Below are 23087 nucleotides of genomic sequence, written 5' to 3'. Positions count from 1 at the left end.
TTTTTTCCCTTAGAGAAATGGTTAGAAGAATGCTTATCTCAGAGAAGTTCACCAGTCTTATGATTTGAGTATATTCAGATCCTTAGGATCCTGAACTAGATAAAAAAGGAAAATGTTCATTGTTTTTTTTCTCTCCCTTCCATCTGAGTGTCTTGAAAATTTATTAAGCAGAGATTTGAAAATGTCTATTTGAAATTGAAGACATTCTTTCACCCACGGGTCTTAGGAATGTTTATTCTTTTGCCCACTGGCTTTAAAGTTGTGCGGTTTGATAAAAGTCACTCTTTGGCTGACATATTTTTGTTGCAGCCTAAAAGTACGTATTTGTTTACAAATTTGAATGTAACACGTACCATGTCAGTCTGTTAATCTCCTGATTACGGTAACAAATTGGGACACCTGTAGTTAAGTTTAAGGAATCACAAATATTACATGCATTCCTTTTGTTGCCTTTTGACCCTGATGAAGACTACGTTGAAAAGTTTTTTTTAACAAATCAAAGGACGAGTATGAGTTTTCTTTTGTCTACATGGCCATATACACAAGTCCAGTGGCTGTTACCTTGACTGATAAATACATACGTTTTTCAGAAATTCTAACTCAAAAGCTCACATTCATGTTTCTTTGTCTCCAACAGAAGAGGAGACAGACCTAGGACACCTTGTGACTATTTGTAAAAATTGACTGACTGGACTGACATTACTGATAATGTTTTTATTTGTCTCCATCGACAGGAGACTATAGAAAACCTATAAGACAGCGTAGGCCTTGTATTCACAGTGTTTTACATATTCAGTGAACCTGTGACTACAATAGATGCATATTCACACGGTAAAAACAACATTTTATCTACTGATGTTTCACCACCTTTTGTCTCAGGTACAGTGTTATCTCTGGGCAAAACACACAAATGTGACGTGGATTGATAGACAAATTGTCAACCTGTAGTCATCAAGCTGCGTTCGGACTACAGGCCCCAGAATACATCAGTACACGCTAAAACAGGAAGAAATCCGACCGTGTTTTTAACTCTTTATTGACGGATGGGGTTTATAGTTCCATGTTTAGATTCTCCAAAACGTACACTTATTCTCTCAAGTAACATAAATAAGAAGAATCATTTTTATTACAAATGTTAAAGTTTAGTTTCATTCAGGACCTTCAAGCAGTAAATGCAGTGGGTCCATGCTCGAGCACCTAATGTCTCCCACAGCTAAACATAACATTCTGCAGGGAATGTTAACTGTTTTGATTTTCTGTTGTTTCGTCTAACGTTTTTCTTTCCTCAGTGTTCCAGTAGAAAAGACAGTAAATATCGTTTTATAGTTCTGGGTGATGGTAAGCTGTACACCTTGACACACCTTTCGGGAATACATTGAGTTGTTAATTAATGATGCCATAAATTACTAAAAGAATAACAGTGTGTTTATATGTACCCTGGAGAGATCCTTCTTTGACAGAGGACAGCCAGAGGAGGAGACACACACACACACCACACAGATAAGGCACAAGCTAAAACCAAACATGAGTAGTACAAGTGAAATTTTGGTTTAAAGAAAAAATATGTGATATGTTTCCCGTAACAGGTAACGATTTGGATAAATAGATGTTCAAAGTACACGTGATTAGGTGTGCTTTAGAAGGCTAAAAACTTTAAGTTGTAATGATTCTTGGAACTAGCAGATAGTAATTAGTGTTACTTTGGTTTGTAAACTGTAGATAAAAAATGACATAAACAATGTATTTTGGGTAATTCGTCTTAGTTTAATGGTGATTTTGAATAAATGAAGGTTTAAATGAGATGTAATCCTAAAAGCAGTACATTTCATATCGTACTCTAATGAGTTTTTGAGTTGCTATATCAAAAAATTGTCTAAACTAAATTAGTTGATGTTGACATTGAAACACTTGTGAAAATTCCCCTAAAGAAATTATTCATTGAACTTTTGTTACTGATAAACAAGTTTTTCTGTAAAACCTAGAACAATGTCAATGGCTAGAATATTAAACAGATTATTTATATTGCTTTTGAGTCATGAGCTTTGTCATGTCTCAAATAGGAGGGATGTAGTAGCAATGATAAATAAGGGGTTTAATAAAGAGAAAGGGAAAAGTAGCAAGGGAAATAAATAGTGTTAAATAATTTTTCTAAAGACGTTTGAAACACTTGTTGTGACATCACTGTAGCTCCAGTTTAAAAGACCTTGGATAACCAAAGTGATAGAATAGTTAACAATTGTACATTTAAAGAAAAAATCTGCTTAGCTGAGAACAAAATTGACAAGTGATGATAGTTCAACTGTAAACAAAAAGATCATCTACCCCCTGATTGACACAGTAGTGTATGGGGATGCAATAGTAATTGTTTTTATTTTATTGGTTCCGATTTGCTCCAAAGAATTTTGCTCTAAAGATTTTTTTTCTTTATTTATACATAGGTAGGGAGAGGCCCATAATAAAAAACACCTATTTCTTCCATGGCAGTATAAGGGAAATGATAGGTTAGGTTAGGTTATTGCGTGAGAATTTTCTTCTGCTCTTTTGGCCGTGAGAATCCAGGTGTCAAGCCTGGGGATTCCGTGGTGATAACAACTTCAGGAGGAAGGATTGGCAGATAGACGGTGAAAGAAACCATCGAGATCCTTCCGGTAACACAGGGCAGTGAAAGGTTCCAGGGAGAGTCACCTGGATACACGCATCACTACAAAAAGAATCTGGAGGAGAAGAGGACAGGTTTTTCTACAACCTGCAACAAGTGATGAGCAGATCTTCTGCTGAGTCACCTACGAGGGAAATCAATTCAGAGATCAGCCTGACAGACGGCGTTTCTGTGCTATCTCTGAAATCAATTGGGGAAAACTGTTTTTTCTCACTGTTTGCAACACATTGAGAAAGGAGGAAAACGAGAAGTTTTTCCAAGGAGGAAAAACCAGAAGCTACATATTGGTATTGTAGCCTGCTGTTTAAAATCATTTCAGAAGACAGCAGTGATACTGATCTCTTCTCTGACAACCACAGCACATTCTCTGACAGTGACAGCAGAATATACTTCACAATTGCAGAGAACACACCACCTCTCTCTCTCTGAACACACACACACTCACTGCACATTCTTTTGAGGAACTTGACATTCCTCTGAGATAAACACACACACTTTCAGAGCAGAGTGCTCTGGCACACACATGAAAAGTACGAAAAGTATGATAAATCAGGTGTAACCATTCCTCCCAACATTTACATACACCAACACACTAGGGTGACTGGAGGAAAAGACGGGTGATGCGTTCACTACTTTCCATATCAATGAGAAAATGGTGGTTGGAATACAATAAGTACGAGTACAGAGCTAATATTACTGTAATGATTAACTCACGTCCACTCTTATGTTCCAATAACAGGCATTAGGATGGTTGGTATACGAATGCTACTAAATTGGGGCTAATTGGGGTTTTGTACCTTATGTGGTTCCTAATAACCACACAAACTCAACTGATAGATTATTGATGAAAGAAAGTAAATTATTCCTAAACAGCAATATTGTGAATATTGAACAAAGTTAAGTATAAAGACCTAGGCCATTTTGTTGTGTGCTTTAGAACTTAGGAAAAGTCCCTTGTGGATCTTTTATTACATTGAAGTAATTTCACCTTCCACATTTTGATGACACATAGACACCATGTTTGACTAAGACTCTTGAAAGATTATCTAATAGATACATTTTCTACTAAGGAATGACTTGGGTTTAGTTAGGAAATGTATGCGTGATGTAGGTCATAATAATTTTTGTTCACTATTTCTTAGCTCACAGAAATAAGCTATTTCCAGTGAAACCACACACATAGAATAACTGAATTTTATTTGTGCTGTGACAGCACTTAATGATGTTAAAGACAAGGAGGGGTCAGTCTTATTCTGATTCTTCTCAACTTTCACTCTGTGAGAGCTTTGATAATTGCACTGAGCGTGTTTCAATTGATTTATATTAAAATAACCAAAGGGAGGAAACAGCAGATTAGCAGATTATGTTTGGTCTTCAGATTTGTTTTGTTTGCTATGTCGTTACCCTAATCAAGAAAAAGAGTTCACTTCATTCTTATGGTAAATATGATTGAGCCTTCTGACGTATTCCGTCTTTCTGAATATGATAATAATGTTTGGACACCGTCTCTGATAGTGTGGGAGATTGATTCATTTTGTTTTATTCTTTGACGTGGATGCTTGCTACTATTTAAAAGAGGTTTTTTTGGTACCTTTCCATTTAACAGGTAAGAAATAGACATGAATATCCATAGGGTTGAATCTTTAAAAGTAAAATTTATTTTTGTGATTATTTTGTAATCAAAAGGGTGAACTGTGGTGGCAAATTTTATTTTAACCATTTGTTTAATGATATTAACCATTGGTTTGATTGTTTTATAACGCCACAAGATTTGGCTTCTTCATGTGTAGATTCAAAAGGCTCCAAGTGAAATAGTTGGCAACCGTGAACAATAGCCTAGAGAGTTATTTAGTTTTACTAGCTTGAAGCTCCTCACATTGTTGACTTTTTGCTTAGATAGAAGTGGAGAAGGCTGATGACTGTTTACAACAGTGAGAACTACGTAGGTTTCTGTCTCCTGAGATAAAAGTGTTGTTTAGGCTAATGTTAAGAACAGAGAGCAGAGGGGAAGGTGAGACAATGGTGTTACTGTTAATGATGTCCTCTCTTTAATCACGGCCATGCTAAAAGACACATTTAGAGGGGTGGCTTAACAGAGGTCTTCACTATATGATGTTTGGATGTTTAGATTTTAGGTTAGAAAGACATTTTCAGTTGTGGTGCGTGTACCTTTGAAACTGTGTTTTCTCCATTTGCAAATGTAAATAAATACTCAAAGACCAAACTTTGGCTTAATTCTCAAACGGTCGTTATTCGTTTTGATTTTATCATGAATATCACTAACGCTGCTGCTTCAAGGAAAACTTCCACCAAACCTGCTCACCATATTTAAAAAAAATACAAAACAAAGTTATTTTTAAAGGATTGGCATTTCATTACACATTGCCGTTTTGTCCACCATCAGTGACATGCAGTAAGGCACTGATGTTTGCAAGTTCCTTTGTCATCACTGGAAGGTCATCTGCAGGTTGGGAGCTTGTCTTGAGACGCTAGAAGAAGGTATTAATATTGTCAAAGAATATCACTTGCAGCAGAACATGCACTATGCATAGGCAGCAAAAAATAGGTTCTAAAGAAGTTTAGAAACTTCAAATGCTTCTTAAATAACTATAAACACAACTGACCTGCCAGAGAGTGCCTTTTTCTTTGGCCAGTTTGCAGACCATCGTCACTGGAATCATCGTAAGAGATGACATTGTCAGAAACCAGCCAATCCAGTACGCCCACCAAGGATACACATAGGTGTTGTTGAACCTCAGGGGGGTGTATCTCAGGAGCAAAAACACAAGCGTACCCTTTAAAGGAAAGTAAATCACAATAATATAAACATTGTTGCATCAAAGGGAAAGCTTATTTCTATAAATATAATGTATTCTGGCCTCATTAAAATACCTACACTGCAAACAAGAGGGGTGCAATACATCCAGCAGTACTTGATCAGTGATAGAGGTTTGTACCCAATCATGTCCTCAATGTTGTCACAGAAGCGTTCAGCACCTTGGACAGAGACAAAGACATCACACATACTATATAGTATGAAGTGTATACATAAATAACATTTACAAAACTGGTAGCTCAAATCAAGTAATCCGATTGGTTCATAGCTGTGCTATGATTATCATATATTATAGACCAAATCACTGTGACATCGTGCTAACATAAAAATCACTTCCAGATAGACAAATGGCAGTCGATTTGAATTGTGAAATCAGCAAACTTACAGCCGTACAGCCGTTACTGTAACGTTTAAAGATAAAAGATTTAAAAGATAGGTAAACACAGTGGTCCGACCTATCTAAAGTTTCTGCTGTGCTTATTTTCTGTACTGTGTTGCTTTACTAGCATCTTTCTCTTTAGTGTTAGCAAAATAAATAGCCTATGCTAGTTGAGAGAGTAGGCTATAACTGACTCGGTATGTGCAGGCAGCTGCAGCCAGGAGTGCATATTTTTTGTGAAATTATTATTTATTGATATCAAATTTAAACTGGAATTATAACTGGACTATAACTTTCATATTGCCATACTTGATGACCATTTTATGAAAGCAATAGCTCACTTCAGTCGATGATATGTTTTAATCCTGCAAATCCTTTATAATCAGTAGGCCTACATAGTATGGAATTGTGACCATAGACTGTAAGTGACAGGTTATAATGTTGGTAGTGCAATTAGGGCAGTCTCAGAACCCATTGGCTATCAGTTTGATGACGATTTAGCCTCTGGGGACAACGCCCAATATTTCTGGGGTTCCGGTTTATCCAGATAACTGACCATTGACAACTGTATCTTACCATAAATCCATCCAATAACCAGTGACTGGAAGAGTGCCATCAGAAGAAGAGTGGGACCACTACATACATAGTGATCAAAGATCTGCAGAATGTATGCGCCGGCCTAAAATTTAAACAGGCAATAAATTGGTTTTAAAACTAATTGTCAATTGTTAATTTTGTGTAAATAAGCAAAAAAAAATGGTAAAAGACACAGTTTACTGCTTTGTATTGGGTGTTAATTGATCACACAGAAAATAACTCTTACATGATGAATTGAATTGCTAACGTATATTAACCATCAATGAATGTACTTCTTACAGCTTACCTGTGACACAAATAAGAGGCCAAACACATAGCAAAAAGCACAGATCAGCATCAGAAGAAGCTCTCTGCGATATCCTTTTCGGATCTGGGAAGGGTAGATGTCCGACAGAGAGGTCATGATGCTTTCCATCCCAACAAACTGTAAAATGACAGAGTAGAGACAAGTTAATAATAATAATTTATACTTTATTAAGGTAAATTACAATTTTCTTTAACTCTGTTGGCAAGACAATAGGGGTGCACTGTTAAGACAAGTATTTAGTGCCATTTTAAGTTGTTTTGGTTTTGTTTAATTTTGGTCTCAATACCAATAGCATCAGGTAGGAAAAATAAAACGAACGTAACATATCACGCAAGAGGGCAGTCCTGTGCCAAAGTAGGTCAAGAAGTAGGAGCATGGTTGAAAGTTTACAGGTAACTTCCGCTTCATCCAGGTGATAGACGCTGGTTTAATGAGCGCAGTTAGTGCCAATAAGCATGCAGTGAATGTGAGGAGTATACAAAGGAACTAAGTAGATATATATATATATGGACATACGTCCAGCTGGGAGGAGGCCTCGGGGAAGACCCAGGACTAGGTGGAGGGATTATATCTCCAACCTGGCCTGGGAACGCCTCGGGATCCCCCAGTCGGAGCTGGTTAATGTTGCTCGGGAAAGGGAAGTTTGGGGTCCCCTGCTGGAGCTGCTCCCCCCGCGACCCGACACCGGATAAGCGGACGAAGATGGATGGATGGATGGATATATATATATATATATGCCCCCAGCAGTTGGGGGTTTGGTGACTTGCTCTTGGCAGTGCCCAGGAGGTGAACTGGCACCTCTCCAGCAACCAGTCCAAACTCAATACATTGGTCCGTATGTGGACTTGAGCCACCGACCCTCTGCTTCCCAGCCCAACCGAATACCCTACAGACTGAGCTACTGCCACCCCAAAGAAGAAACATCAGAGATAATTTTTTGGGAGACATAAGGAAAGCTGCAGCTGACCTGTCCATCTATTCCTAACAAGATGATCATGGCGAAGAAACAGACGGACCAGACCTGAGGCCACGGCAGAAGGGTCACGGCTTGTGGGTAAACTATGAACACCAGGCCAGGGCCTGCAGAGTGAAACCAACAGAGAGTAAGTCATTGTCTTTTTTAATACAACTTAGGGCTGGGAAGTTTTGGCATCAATGTCAAAGCAGATATTTATTATGCTTGTTCCTGACTAGGATTTTAGGCAGAAAATTAAGAGTATATTCACATTCATACCTGACTCAGCAACTAAAGAAATGTCGACACCCTGTTTTTGTGACATGTTGCCCAGAACTGAGAAAATGGCAAAGCCAGATATAAAGCTGGTCCCGCTGTTCAACAAGCAAAGATATAAGGAGTCTCTGCAAATCAGAAACAATACACTGTGCCTTTATTTCTCTCTTGGTAACACAGGCCTGTTTAATTTAAAGAACATTTTAAAGAAGTTTAAAGAACATGCTAACAGACAGCATTACATTTAAACTACATTAAAATAACTTGTTAAAAACTAATAATTAGTTACTAACTAAAATTGGAAACAAATAGATGGGTGATGGATGCAAATAAATGAAAGCTAACATAAAAATAATTTTACATGTAGCTTTTTGTTTTTTATGCAAGACTACAGCCATCAGATTTAGGACATTGATAGTGTTTTATTTATAAAATAGTAAGTCTGACAAAAAATGGATTGCTGTTAGCTAAATAATGCATCCTGAAGTACTTACCTATAACAGTTGTTGTTGTACTTGTTGTAGCTCCCAAGCGTGGTCAGGCATCCCAAACATATGGCATAGGAATAAAATACTTGGGTTCCAGCATCCATCCAAACCTATGAACCAGTGACAAATTATTATACTCCTTTTGCGATAGAATAATCCAATGCAAATTAGATAGGCTGGATGATACCTGTGGGTCAGCGAGCCGTGCAGGATTGGGGTACAGGTAGTACTTGATACCATGGAAGGCTCCAGGAAGGGTAATACCTCTGAGAAACAGCACCGCCAACATGATGAAGGGGAATGTGGCTGTGATGTAGGTAGCCTACATTTAAGCAGAAAATTATTTTGTTACAAATTAAAAAAATCTACTCTATAACCTATGGTTGCTAAAAAGTTGGATAGAGACATTAGGATTAATGCTGTGATGTCAGTTGGTCACTGTTTTGATAGTTACACCGCAATACACCGCAGCTGCCTAAATCATATCACTTCTTGTGTGACTGAGGACTTAATCTTGATTTGCCAGACCCTCCTCCAAAGCGCGCGGAAGGAGAGTTTGGCTACTCCACATAGCATTAGGGGATGGGAGGAAAACATGCTCTGGTTTATTGGCATTTCTTTAAACTAATCACAATCGTCTTGGGCGGTGCTAAGCACCGGAGAAAAGCCGCAGTGCCGCTGAAAAATAGGCTCGGAAGGAACTTGTTTTGGTAGAACATGTGTACGTTTAAGTTGTTTTAGTCGTGCAACAGAAAACTCAGATTGGACAGATAGTCTAGCTAGCTGTATGGATTTACCCTGCAGAGATCTAAGAAAGGTTAATAATAGTCCTCATAAATCGAACAGAGTTTAAAATGCCAACACAAAGGAAGCCCAAGGCAACGGATATCCGGTCTAAATGAGGCAGCACCAACAAAGAAATCCCGGAAGTGGAACGTCAAGGAAATAGACTACTGAGGAATTAACCTAGAAATATCTACCTGACCCACTGTGCGCTCGACTGCAGAAATTCGGGGTTTACAAGTGGACTAATAACTTTTAAAAGGTGAGGGAAGCTAAGATGCCAATTAAACTCTTGTCATACCAGAGGATCCACTGAAAACGCTGAATCTATTGCAAACCTCTTTCACAGAACAGTTCCAACCAATCCAACAGTGCCAGTCAGCATTACTGGTTCACTTTCTCTCTGTTGCACACCTAAGGCTAAGCCTGCTCATCAACTCCGCCCCTAGTCTCATATCGCATATCCAGACCTATCTCCACAGCGCTGTGGTGTAAGGTCTGGCTACACTACAGATAGCTACATTCCAGGATAGGAGAAAAACAAACCTCTGGGTTGTTTGTTTTTCTAACAAATTACAATTTTCTTGGGCTGCACTAAACTCTTGACGCAGCGACGGTGCCTCTGCAAAATAGTCTTGGCAAGAAACTTGTTTTGTTGGAACATTTGCACCCTGCAAAAGAAAACACACATACAATATTAAATGGAGTTAACTGTTCACACAATGCAGTAATGCCGTGTGAACTTCGTCCAAAGCAATCCCACCAATCAGTCCCAAAACTTCCCAGTTACATAGTAAATGCCGTAAACATATTCTTTGTAAATCCTTACAATCATTCACCTGAAAGAACCAAGCAGGCCTGCCTTATTGCACAATCCAAATTTTCTTCAAAACTTGCAATTTACAGTGTGTAGCTTGCTAGCTTGAAATGTGTTGTTGTTTCCCGTAGCAAAGGTATTTTGAGAACAGCAACACACAGAGAACAGAAGGTGAGGGACATCCAAAATGTACTTCCGTTGATCCAGACTACTCCACCACTGACAAATAAGTGAATTGGCTTAAAGACACACCAAAGTGAAAAACATCATTCATTAAAGCTGTGGTAGGCAGTGTACCGTATTATTGGCGTTGTTGGGCAAATATTCCATAATAACCTGTTAGCTTATTGTAATTCAAGTGGTCTGAGAAAAGGCAAGACTTTTGCACCTCTGCTTGGCTCTGTCGTCAGGCTTTAGCAAATCTAGCCTGTGAGGGGAGACTTTAGCCAATCAGAGAGAGAGAGAGAGAGAGAAAAAGAGAGAGAGAGAGAGAGAGAGAGAGAGAGAGAGAGAGAAAACTGAATGTTCTACACATGCAGACAGAGAGGGGAGAAGGAGAGCTGCAGGAAGAGGTCTCACTCTACTTGAATTTCTGGTCTTTTTTGCTTTCTACCTACTGCAACTTAATACTGTCTTTCAAAGCTCTGGGCTTGACAAAGACTGATAGGTGAGAATTGTGGTTGCAAGTCGGAGGTAACCACAGGTGCGAAACATGATTCTTATTTTATAGAGATTTTCATTTTTTTCCAACCTGTCTTTACCCTTAAGGAGTGCTATAGTATTCGATAACTGCTGCCAACCTGTATGTGTAAGCATGTGCACACATGAGAGCCAACTTGGCCGCCTGAGGACGAAAGTGCTGATTAAGTAAATTCCAGGAAAGAAATTCAGCTTTATGGCTGCCGTCATAGACATACAATTTAAAATGAATATATTGCATGTTATCTCAGTGGGTGATGTGTCATTCAAGTTTAGTCCACCAAATGGATGACTGGTTTGTATTGTATTAACACATAATTGTTTTGAAAAGAAAACATTATGACAAGTTTATGGTGATATTTCAGACTGTAATGTAGGTGAGTGGCAACCTGTTGAAAATATTTTCACCAAAGGAAAAATAAAGAAAATAAATAAAGACATTAAAAATGAGTGTGGGAAATGAATGAGTCAGCATTTGTCCTTTCAGTCTTACCTTTCCTGTGGATCTCACTCCCTTCCAGACACAGAAGTAACAGATGAGCCAGACCAGAAGAAGGTACAAAGAAAGTTCCCACTGTATGTTTCCCAAGGCCTCTATGCCAGTGGATATATTTAGCACCCGTCGTCTGTAAGGACCAAAGAATCGAATTATATATCTTAGCATGTCCATTACTCTCATACATTATATGTTTTTTTCCCCCAAACCAACCGACCTAAAAGGTTTGGGGGTCAACACTGTGCTCAGCTTTCTGCATGTTAATAAATGCAGAAAGCTGAGCACAGTGTTGCTTACCATTTTCTAACATTTTTATATATGTATATATATATTGAAATCACAAATGTAACTAATTGCTTCATTGCATTTAGATGTCCAGATAATCCACCATGCATCCTGCGTACTTAAATTGAATGCACTATTAGTGTTACTTGTTACATCTGTGATTGACAAATCAATCAAGAAAGGTCTAACGATGTACTATACTACATGCTTGAATGTGCAATTAGAGGCCCTCCACACCGTCAGTACACAGGTGTTTTAATTTATTTTGGCTGATAAAACCCCTTTTCAAGATTACCAAGATTACCTTTTCAAGATTAACCTGAATTACACCTGGGGTATGACTTTCTCAATTTACACAGCATGAGTTTGTAAGATGGAAATTGTCCCACAACATAGACCTGAATGACTGAAATTACTGAAGGTGACTTTTATTTATTATGTCTCAACACTCACACACCCAAACAGTGTTGAGTAAAGGTTCAATCTGCCAAACTAGGAGTGGCTATCACCAGTGCCAGAATATTATGCAATGTGTTTGAAAAGGAATATGATATAATTTTGTAAAAGCTCTGTTTTCCTATGCACACCAAACTGCAAACAGCACATGTCTGTATTACTCAGGTTTATGTATCTTGTTATAATTTTATAATCTGACAAATTTCTATTAACATCATTCTGATTTGGATAAAAACTTACTGCCAAAACTCTATTACGGACGATGATGCATTCACAGGCCAGGTCCCGGTAACAGTGACATTATAGTTGTTCAATACCACACAAGAATCTAAAGTATATCAAAGTATTGTTAAACACATGTTAAAGCTGAAAATGCAAGCTGAATTAACTCATTATTTAATCAGTACTAGCCTACATAATACATGTATTGTACAATAACAATTTTAAGTAAATTCCAATTGCCTAAACCAGACATCATATCTACTTGTATATACAATGAAATAATGCAACATTTTACTTATTAGCATGCTATTCAAATTATTTGTGTTAAATGATAAAACTTTCCCGAATATCTCTAACAAATGTATATATACTTACTAACAAATCCAGTTAAGACTGTAATAGTTAGTGGCATATGTGTAGGAGAGTTATAATGTTAGTTATAATGCTCAAAGATAAATAATTAACTTACGAGTATTCCATGTGTTATTACAGGTAGCCCATGGCAGCTTGCCAGTGAAGGATGAGAAAAAGTAGAAAAAAGCCCAGGCTAAGATCACAATGTAGCTGATACCTCCATAGAAAATGATCATTTGGCTAGCATATCCTATGCCTGGAAACAACAGAAAATTTTAACATTGCATTGCCATAGTGTTTCTGTCTTAACTTGCTAAACTCCTGTCAGGTATTCCTCACCTTCAAACAAAGGGCAAACCTTCTTCCAGCACATGATTCCTCCCTGGCTGGTGTACTGGCCCAGCGCTGTCTCTAGTACGAACAGAGGAATTCCACAAGTCACAAGGAACAGGATGTAAGGGATAAAGAATGCACCTGCAATTGTGAATAAATCATCATAAATGTACATGGTATACACCACACATAAAAAGAGCACAATAATCATATATTTGTTTCTGATTTCTCTCACTCCTTGGATATTTAACTTTCAAATTGATCCATGCAACCGTTAACAGAGTTAAATACATGGAAATGTAATTGTACTCTTTCAAATAATGTGACAAATCATCTTAACAATTTCTCCTTATATGTGTGTTACTAGAGGGTTAGGGGTTAGGATTTGAAAAAACGTACACATACGGATGAGAGTAATGTATGTGCAAGTGCTTTTTACAGGTAAACTGTATGTTCAGTCCCCTCCAAAAGTATTGGAACGGCAAGGCCAAGTTCTTTGTTTTTGTTGTTCACTGAAGACATTTGGGTTTAAGATTAAAAAAAATAAGTATGAGATAAGACTTCAGAATTTTAGCTTTTATTTCCTGGTATTTACATCTAGATGTGTTAAACAACTCAGGACATACCCTTTGTTTGAACCCACCCATTTTTCGGGTGAGCAAAACTATTGGAACATGGCTGACAGATGTTTCTTGTTGCCCAGATGTTGTCTTTTAGGTTGATTGTTCAAACATTAAATAGCTCTGCATGACTAGTCTAAGTTTTTACCCTTGGTTTAAACCTATTAAGACTGAATTTCTTGTTAAAGAGGATAAACCAACATAAAGACCAGAGAGCTGTCTATGGGACAAAAGGAAGCCATTTTCAAGCTGAGAAAAGAAGGAAAATCGACCAGAGCCATTGGACCAGGCCCGTATTAAGACAATGTGGTGCCCCATGGCAAAAATATCAGACATAATCAAGGGGATTTCTCAAATGTCATTTACTAACTTGTCCAACTACATACATTTAGGCATATGAGCAGTGAGCACTATATTCAAATGTCTCAATTCAAAATGTTGAATTCAAAAAGCACAGCACTCAATTCAAAATGTCAAAATCAATACACATCAGTACATCAGCCCAGCAGACAAGCCAAAAAAACTAATAAAAAACAAAGCATTTTCATTATGCAAAGAGAAACCAACACTTGCTTTCCCCCTGCCAAAAATATCAGACATAATCAAGGGGATTTCTCAAATGTAATTTACTAACTTATCATGTCTCATACTCATTTTTGGCTCTTGAACCCAAATGTCTTCAGGGAACAACAAAAACAAAGAAATTGGCCTTGCCGTTCCAATACTTTTGGAGGGGACTGTATGTGCAAGTGAAACATTCAATTTTGGCCTAAGCAGCTTCTCATATAAGGACAGTTTTGTAAGTAAATTAAAATTGGAGGGATTTAGCAAAGAATGTGACTTTGCTCGTTGCACAAGCACAGGCAGTACATTCTTTTGATAGCTTTTCATAACCTGTCAAATCCTTAACCATCTGATGTGAAGCGGAGGGAGACACCGATGGAAAGTTGGAAAGATTTACAGTGCATAGCCTTCAGGGTTTGGGACTGTAAATACAGTTTGTATTGTATGAACTTATAATATTGCATTCAGCAATTTATGTTTTTTTTATGTTTAAATTGCAACTAAGGTTCTCATTAAATATGCGCTAATTTGTATATATTTTCAGAAGAGAAATCTGAACATTGGATAACGCCAGATTCAAAATTCCTTTTTCATTTTGTTGACATATTAGAGTCAAAGGTTTTTACAGAGGGGATTTTAGATCAGCCATACAACAGCCATAAAAAAATCAATTTTGGTGTGGTTTTTAGGTATAAAGTGTTGTATAAATCAGACTATATGAACAACCCTTCTGTAAAAACATAAAGAATATACATAGGAATACAACTGGAAAGTTTATGTAAGTGCTGCTAAATTGGAGATTTCTGGCTCAGAGTATGAGAAAAAAACATTTTGAGAAAACAGCTTTTAAATATTTGTATTGTAAAAATTCATATTTTTTTAGTGGAAACAACTATTTACAGACACAATATCTTATCAAATCATTAGCAACAACAATACAAACCACCTAAATCAAATCAAAAGTTATAACACAGCATTTATGGCCTTCAACTGAACAGAACCCCAGTAAAAAAACTGTGTAAACACACATAGAACTGCCACCCTGGCCTACATACCTAATTTTCCATGCCTGCTTGTAGGCCCCTCATCCAGTTTCTGCTGATGACTTTTCACCTTTTTAGCTGCACCTATATTTTGCACTAGCAGTTGTGAGGGTCTCAGCTTTTGAGATCCTTAGATCAGTTTCTTCCATTGAATTGACTGTCACAACTGTGCTGTGAAGCCACAACTTCTACATAACAGAAAGCATGGCAGAGGCACCTTCATTGAAGGTAGAGATGACCATACTTGCTGCTGCCTCAAGTTTACTTTTCCCCACAAAGACTGTTTTTGGACAATGCGCCCACATAACAGAATTGAGGCACTCATTTGCATTTGAGTGCAGTCCCCTCTTATAGTCAGCTAATGGTGAAGATAAACATCAGCACTGGTTCATAACAACAGAACAAAATAAATTATGAATCATTCAAAAGATCAATATTTAGAACATTGGCGAAAGCAAACAAAGTAGACTACATTTTTATTTGAGTAGTATCTGCACACCATCAGAGATACGAAGAAGAGATGTATACTGACTTAATACAGGCTCAGTGACCACCAACTGGATCAGACAGATATGCACTTCCTCCTCCACTGTGAAAAAGCATGTTCACTAAGAGATTTACACCTTGGGAAAATAGCCCAAAAAATAAAACTTCCCAATGTTAACACCAGAAAAAAAGCTGGAAGTTCTCCTAGGAGAGGGGACAGCAGCTCCACTGACAGCTAAATATATGTATCTGCCTGCCACAGCCTGAGAGAGTCACAACCACTTTAGGATCCCAAAATTACAGATTTGTTTAGTAATTATATTATACAAAAACTGTAACTGTTGTGTAATGTCATTGTTTTGTAATATAGTGTGTTGTATCGCGATCAATACAGTGTAGTATGTGACTGACACCTATATATTTAATATACAGTAGGCTACGCTATGAATTTCTGTAAACTGCTTTGAGAGCGAGAGAGAGAGAGCATACCTGGTACTCTCCTTTGGTGTCTCTGATACGTTTTAACATGAAGGCCAGGAATCCCCAACACTTTTTTGAGAGCTGCATATCCCAAGCCTAACTCGTGCGCTAACAAACACCATTCGCACATTCACATCAAACCTACATCGTTCCTCGAAACGTCTTGAAGACGCGTAGATGTAGGCCTATAGACACTTTGCCTATACACATCTTCTTTGCAAAGACTGCACTCTAGTAGTAGCCTAGGCCTAAACTGCTACAGGACCCATGATTCTGCGGATCGATGCTAACTTTAAGCCCCGTCCCTGCGCAATTAGGACAAATAAAACCACAGCTCAGTTCATTCAAACGCGCTACATGAACCAGCACTGCTGTGTGGCGCTCTGATCACCTCCGCTGTCTGAACACTCGTGCTTTCTGAACGACAGTTTACGCATCAACGTAGCCTACTATGTGAAGGCATTACTTAGTCTTAGTTTGTAATCCCCTGTGTCTTCTTGCTAATGACAACTGTTTTCGTCTTCTCTGAGATGATTTTCGACGCACTTCTTTCGACATTTTGAACTCCCGTGGAAATGTCAGGGCACGTTACGTGACGAATCTAAACAAATCACGTTGTCAGAAATTGGCATCAGTTAAGTAAGTAAAGTAAGTAAGTAGCCTAAAATGTATTTGTATAGCACATTTCACAGATAAAAATCACAAAGTGCTTCACAACAAATGGATGGATACACAACATTTATACATTACAGGCAGGGCTTGACATTAACTTTTTGAGGCACTTGTCCTTCGGACAAGTACATTTACGTTTCACTTGTCCATGAACAAAAGTCACTTGTCCGGGTAAAGATTTATCATTTTATAATTTTTTTTTGTGTTTTGCTAATGCAGAATTTGAAGAAACCATTGAAAGCATCCAAACACTATCAACATTAATACAATTCAGTTTAAACAGTAGAAACAAATGTGTCCCAAGAATAGATTTCCCCTTCAACAAGAAAAAAGGATCTCCAGACTCATAATACAAAATTATACTTTGCACGCCGGTGTGCAGAAGTTAATATATTGAGATTCTAAGTGAATATTTTAAAGTTTCTCATTACTTTCAGATTCCTAGTCGATATTCTGAGTTACTAAGTCAATATATTGAGATACTGAACCGATATGTTGAGTTACTAAGTCAATATATTACGATACTAAGCCAATTTATTGAGATTAAGTCAATATTTTATAGTTTCTCATTACTTTGATATTATTTGTTTATATTCTGAGATACTGAGTCAATATATTGAGATACTAATTCAATATTTTGACCAGAGGTAGTGGTGACTTGAACTTATACTATATCTAAAATAATTTTGTAGACATAACAATGGATTTTGCCACTAAATGTTGGTGTCAGCGTGTTGTTTTTTTTTTCTTTCTACAATTTCACTTACCAAGGGATCCTTTAAAAAGGTGTAGCTACTTTACAGTTGATTATTACCTGATATTTAATCCGCTACAAACGAGTAGCGGAGCAGCTAGTAACGTTACGAGGCAGAGAGCCAGCCGTCAAGAGTCAAATTAACTTCATGCTTCATCCGCACAAAGCACACTTCTATCGCCACGAGTGACAGCTTTATTCGGCTCGTTTTCTGTGAACGATGTGGGGACGGGGTAACGTTAAAGCGTAGTTAGCATGCTAACGTTAGCTAACTAACACCGGCTGTCTGGCTTGCTGGTTCCGCGGTGCTTTCATGCTGTATCGCTTACAGAGAAGGAGCTGAACAGTGGGCTGGGTCTAACGTCAGCGGTCCGCTCTCCCGCTGCTGCTGGGTCTAACGTTAGTTAATGTATTTGTTTCAAATCGGTAAAGTAAAATCTGTAACATAAACGGAATGAGTGGCATTTTGTTTTGTTTGAGTTTTAACTTGTCCAGTGGGGCAAGTAAATTTCTCTTCCACTTGTCCTACAAAAAATCCACTTGTCCCGGACAAGCGGACAAGCCTTAATGTCGAGCCCTGTCATTACAGTACATAAACAAAATAAGCAGAAAACCACATGAGGTATATTGTCATCTTATTGTCTCTGCATATTCTATATGATTTGTATTTATTTGGGTAACAAAGAAACCCAGATGAACTTTACTCTACTTTCAGAAGACACCTCTCTTGAAAACATCTGTGGTGCATTATCAATGGCCCCTCCAAAATAAGGCCAGTTGGCTTGTAGCCATTGGTCAAAGTATTGTTTCCTCCCCCATCTATGTTACACACATTATAGAATATATACCATGTTAAAACAAAGAAAGTCAGAGGACCACTGGAGAATTGGGAAAACACACACATAAAACCGGCATAACCACACAATAGTCTAATTAAACGCCTCTTTGAAAAAAAGAGTTTTCAACTCAGTTTTAAAATTTGTAACTGAGTCCAAACAACGTACGGAAGGAGGCAATGCGTTCCACAGCCTATAGGTGCCACAGCTTGAAACGAACGGTCCCCTCTAGTTTTTAAATGTGTACGGGGCCCCGGGAGTTAATGAGATTGGGCATTTAGAGTTAAATCCCCCATTATATTATCACGATTGGTTGCTGATAAAAAGGAAATGGCCATATTTGGATCCGACAACATTGCACATGAGAGAGAGAGTGTGAGAGAGAGAGAGAGAGAGAGAGAGAGAGAGAGAGAGAGAGAGAGTGTGAGAGAGTGTGTGAGAGAGAGAGCTTTCTAACGGTGTTGACAGGATGCAGACAACGATCGCTAAGCAGCATGTTGATTTAGAGCCCCAATTTTTGTTAAATTTAGGATAAATCTACAGACGCAAATAGACACAGTGTAGTAAAATAAAGACTTAAATCTGTATTTTTGACTTTTTTTCCCCCACAAGTCCGAAAGAAAACATTTTATGGAAGACAAATAGCCCAAAATCTCAAAATTTACCAGTGCATAAAAAACTATGTTTTTGCCTGCCGTGTCTCCCCTTAAACAGAAATACTCACCACCACCATTCTTGTAGCACAGATATGGAAATCTCCACACATTTCCAAGTCCAATAATAGCACCAGCCACAGACAGGATGAACTCCGTTTTGCTCCTCCATTTGCCACGCTCCTTGACTGTTTGTGAAGTAGTCTTAGGAGGGAGACGACACGGCTTGCACAGAGAGTCTGCCATACCGCTGAGGGAGAAATAGTCAAATGGCAAGAGAGGCTAGATCCTTGAGCTTTTGTATTGACTGGCTGGGTATTGTCTGATGCAGATTTGTATGGGGTTACACAATTGAGGTCTTTTAGCCACAAGGGGGACCTCTAGATGTGCAGCAAAAGTTTACCACTTACAAAACCACTTACAAAACCACCATGCTCCATAAGAAAACAGGGGGGGGATATGTGTGAATCACTTAGACATGATATTGAGGCGAGACTTTCGATCTTACACAATATCTTACACAAGATATGAATGACTGAAAGCTTGAAGACATTTTTTTAAAGTTTATTTTCTGGGGCTTTTCTATGGAGCTAAATCGGGGCCAAATGTTTTGTTCATTTGAAAAAAATATATATAGTTGAAAAACTAAAGCTTGAAATTGAAAATTTAAGTTTTGGTCAAAACTTGGAAAAAATAAAACCATGTATTCAAACTAAAAATAAGTGTACCAATTTTTCTTTCAGTTTGAATAAAATATAGATTCAATTCTGGAATTATTTTGAATAAATTATAAATTTTCATTTTTCACTTTTATATTTGTTTCAGTTCCACATTTCATGTTTTCAGATTCAAAACTTATTTTTTTTTACAGCTTCAAATCTTTTTTTTACGGCTTCAAATTTTTTTTTTTCGGTTTCAAATCTTTTTTTTCGGTTTCAGAGCTGTTTTTCACTTTCAGATCATTTTTTTTCGGTTTGAGACTTTTGGCCCTGATTTTGCGTAGGGGGCGTGGTTTCAACTCAGAGGGGCGTGGCATTATGAGTGACAGCCTATCAAAGAAGGCAGAAGACTCCTCAGTCATGTTGCCTTCAGGAAATGGTGTTACTGTGAGAACTATGACTGAATGCTTTCTATCCATGTGATTTTTACTTAACAAACTGATGCCAGTGACAAAGTTCCATTTAAAAAATTGTTTTGGACAACACATGGTACCAATTACACTATAAGAGCAATAAACTGTGCCAGATTGTGCAGTTCGGCAGGAAAAATGACTTCTCCCCCTTCCATGTATGACTTATAGCACCACAGTATTCACTGGCACCAGCCCACAGGTAAGACATGTGAAAGATATTAGCCTTTGTGAATAGATACTTTGCGACGTTATCCCCTCAGTGGCATTTTTTTTGTGATTAACACAAAGGGAAAATAGGTGGACAGCTGGGAAAAGCTGGCAATCAAGCATCGCTAGCACTAAAGTTAGCATTAACTAACGTTAGCTTCACACTAGCTGGTGTTTTTAAACTAATTTCAGTGTCCAGCTCAAGTTTTTTTTTTTTTACTTTTTGGTCTTTGTTAACCTCCGTTTGTCAGAATGACCATAACTTGACAGTGGCTGCAGTGAAGAAGGTCTCTTTTTATAAAGTAGACAAATAAAACTTTACATTAATGCTCTGGCCTGATAAATTACGTTTTACACTATAACGTTACATGTAACAGCATGACAGTTATGCCTTACAAAATATGCCAAGTGGGCAAACTTTGAAGGCTTCTACCACAGCCTAACTTAAGTATCAGAATACACTAACTTGTCTTTTTGTATTTGTATGTCTTACTGTCTGTTTTCTGGACCGTGTGTGTCCGTAATAAAAGCTTTGATTGATTGATTGATTGATTGATTAACAAAGCGGACCAGGACAAGTTATGTTGTTTAAACTAACCATGAAAAGGTAACACTAGCAATGTTAGTTATCTATAAGTTTTTACATTTATAAGGCTGTACGGCTGCAGGCAGCCACTGTCGAAAGTTATGGTCATTCTGACAAACAGAGGTTAACAAAGACCACTACACGTTAAAGTCAAAAAACTTGAGCTGGACACTAAAATTGGTGTAAAAACACCAGCTAGTGTGAAGCTGACGTTAGTTAATGCTAACTTTTGTGCTAGCGATGCTTCATTTCCAGCGGTCCACCTATTTTCCCTTTATGTGTTAATGACAAAAAAAATGCCACTGCGGGGATAATAACCCAAAGTATCTGTTCAAAAAGGCTAATATCTTTCACATGTCTTACCTGTGGGCTGTGCCAGCATGTTGCTTTGGCGGAGCGGACGCTATGCTGACTGCCAAGTGAATACTGTGGTGCTACATTCAAAGTCATACATGGAAGTGGGAGAAGTCATTGTTCCTGCCGAACTGCACAATCTGGCACAGTTTATTGCTCTTATAGTGTAATTGGTACCATGTGTTGTCCAATACAATTTTTTAAATGGAACTTTGTCACTGGCATCAGTTTGTTAAGTAAAAATCACATGTATATATTGGATAGAAAGCATTCAGTCATAGTTTTCACAGTAACACCATTTCCTGAAGGCAACATGACAGAGGAGTCTTCTGCCTTCTTTGTTAGGCTGTCACTCATAATACCACGCCCCTCTGAGTTGAAGCCACGCCCCCCACGCAAAATCAGGGCCAAAAGTCTGAAACCGAAAAAAAATGATCTGAAAGTGAAAAACAGATCTGAAACCAAAAAAAAAAAAAAATTTGAAACCGAAAAAAAAAATTTGAAGCCATAAAAAAAATAAGTTTTGAATCTGAAAACCTGAAATGTGGAACTGAAAACAAATATAAAAGTGAAAAATGAAAATTTATAATTTATTCAAAATAATTCCAGAATTTAATCTAAATTTTATTCAAACTGAAAGAAAAATTGATACACTTATTTTTAGTTTGAATACATGGTTTTATTTTTTCCAAGTTTTGACCAAAACTTAATTTTTCAATTTCAAGCTTTATTTTTTCAACTATATATATTTTTTTCAAATGAACAAAACATTTGGCCCTGATTTAGCTCCATACTTTTCCCTTTATTAGAAAGTGGATAGATATGAAAGGGGGAAAGAAATGGGAGACACGCTGCAGGTCGGATTTGGACCCTGCGTCGCTGCAGGACCATAGACTATGTGCAGGACACAGCCAACATGGGGCGAACGCTCGTTTTTTTATTTTGTATAATAACAGTAGGCTAATTCAGATTACATAGATAACATTACATTAGATAAATGGGGTGACGTCTGCGTGTTAGTTCAGGCAGGCAACTCGAGAGTCTGGCCGCCAAACACACATATTCTGCCCCGCCACCGGCCAGGGGGAAGCTACTATATCATCATCACTCCCTAGTATCTCATGTAATTCCAATCTGCGGGGAGTGATGAGGTCGGAATGTGGCCGCCAAACACACATACTCTGCTGTTATAATAAACATTGCAATCGTGAGTTGTCTGACTGAACTACCTTTCAACTGATCATGTGTATGTTAGTAACCTGCTTTCTTCTCTCTAAACTTGAGCTTTAAGTTCAAGAACCAAGTTGCCTCCTAGTAGCCAACATAGGCCTACTTTTTTTTTTTTTTTATAGATAGGCTAACTCATATGTATATTTGTAGAAAGCAACGTAGGCTATATGCATTACTATATAATTTTAAGCTCAGAAGCTTGAAATCATATGCATAGCAGAGCTTGAGTGGAGAGAGACAGGATAAAGATTGCTTAAGTGTTTGCATGTGATAGAAAGGTGATAGAAAACATGTTCCAGCTGACAGTTACATAAATTTCTATTCAAGTGTTCCAGGGCTGGGTTACCTGCCATTCATACTTAATGCCCAAGGCAAAACTAATGTCAGCCTTTACTCAGGTATTCATTTAATTAAACTACATTCATCTAGGTATTATGTGTCCTGTCTACAGACATGAAAATCTATGATAAGTAGCTGTTTTGACACCTGAGTGACACCGGCAGCAGCCACTGTAGCTTGCTGGTTCTG

At 37.8% G+C, this 23087-nt stretch overlaps 1 protein-coding gene across 3 annotated transcripts; it reads right to left on the bottom strand.

Moving 5' to 3' along the window:
* Positions 1-4982: 4982 nt before the first annotated feature.
* Positions 4983-19345, bottom strand: LOC114553932 (sodium- and chloride-dependent GABA transporter 2). Of its 3 annotated transcripts, none has more exons than XM_028575407.1 (14): positions 19122-19345; positions 12949-13083; positions 12725-12865; positions 12274-12361; positions 11290-11422; positions 8685-8819; positions 8504-8607; positions 8013-8137; positions 7746-7858; positions 6758-6895; positions 6451-6553; positions 5556-5656; positions 5284-5454; positions 4983-5148 (listed from the first exon to the last, which is right to left on the bottom strand). In XM_028575407.1, the coding sequence occupies exons 1-14, from the start codon at positions 19294-19296 to the stop codon at positions 5035-5037; spliced, it is 1776 nt and encodes a 591-aa protein (XP_028431208.1). In that variant the 5' UTR covers positions 19297-19345; the 3' UTR covers positions 4983-5034. The 3 variants fall into 3 exon arrangements, with proteins under 3 accessions (XP_028431208.1, XP_028431209.1, XP_028431210.1); XM_028575408.1 differs by lacking the exon at positions 19122-19345 and adding an exon at positions 17575-17610; XM_028575409.1 differs by lacking the exon at positions 19122-19345 and adding an exon at positions 16145-16170.
* Positions 19346-23087: the final 3742 nt, after the last annotated feature.

This window comes from Perca flavescens, chromosome 4, assembly GCF_004354835.1.
Source record: "Perca flavescens isolate YP-PL-M2 chromosome 4, PFLA_1.0, whole genome shotgun sequence".
NCBI lineage: Eukaryota > Metazoa > Chordata > Actinopteri > Perciformes > Percidae > Perca > Perca flavescens.
Note: the sequence above shows the minus strand (reverse complement) of the source record. Positions and strands in the feature narration are given on the sequence as shown.

Excerpts from the sequence above, each read along its gene's own strand:
- LOC114553932 (XM_028575407.1), bottom strand. The coding sequence starts at position 19,296 with ATGGCAGACTCTCTGTGCAAGCCGTGTCGTCTCCCTCCTAAGACTACT. Across the intron at positions 13,084-19,121 it reads GTGCTACAAGAATGGTGGTG|GTGCATTCTTTATCCCTTAC; the intron begins GTGAGTATTTCT and ends TCACAATTGCAG. Across the intron at positions 8,138-8,503 it reads TACAACAACAACTGTTATAG|AGACTCCTTATATCTTTGCT; the intron begins GTAAGTACTTCA and ends TCTGATTTGCAG.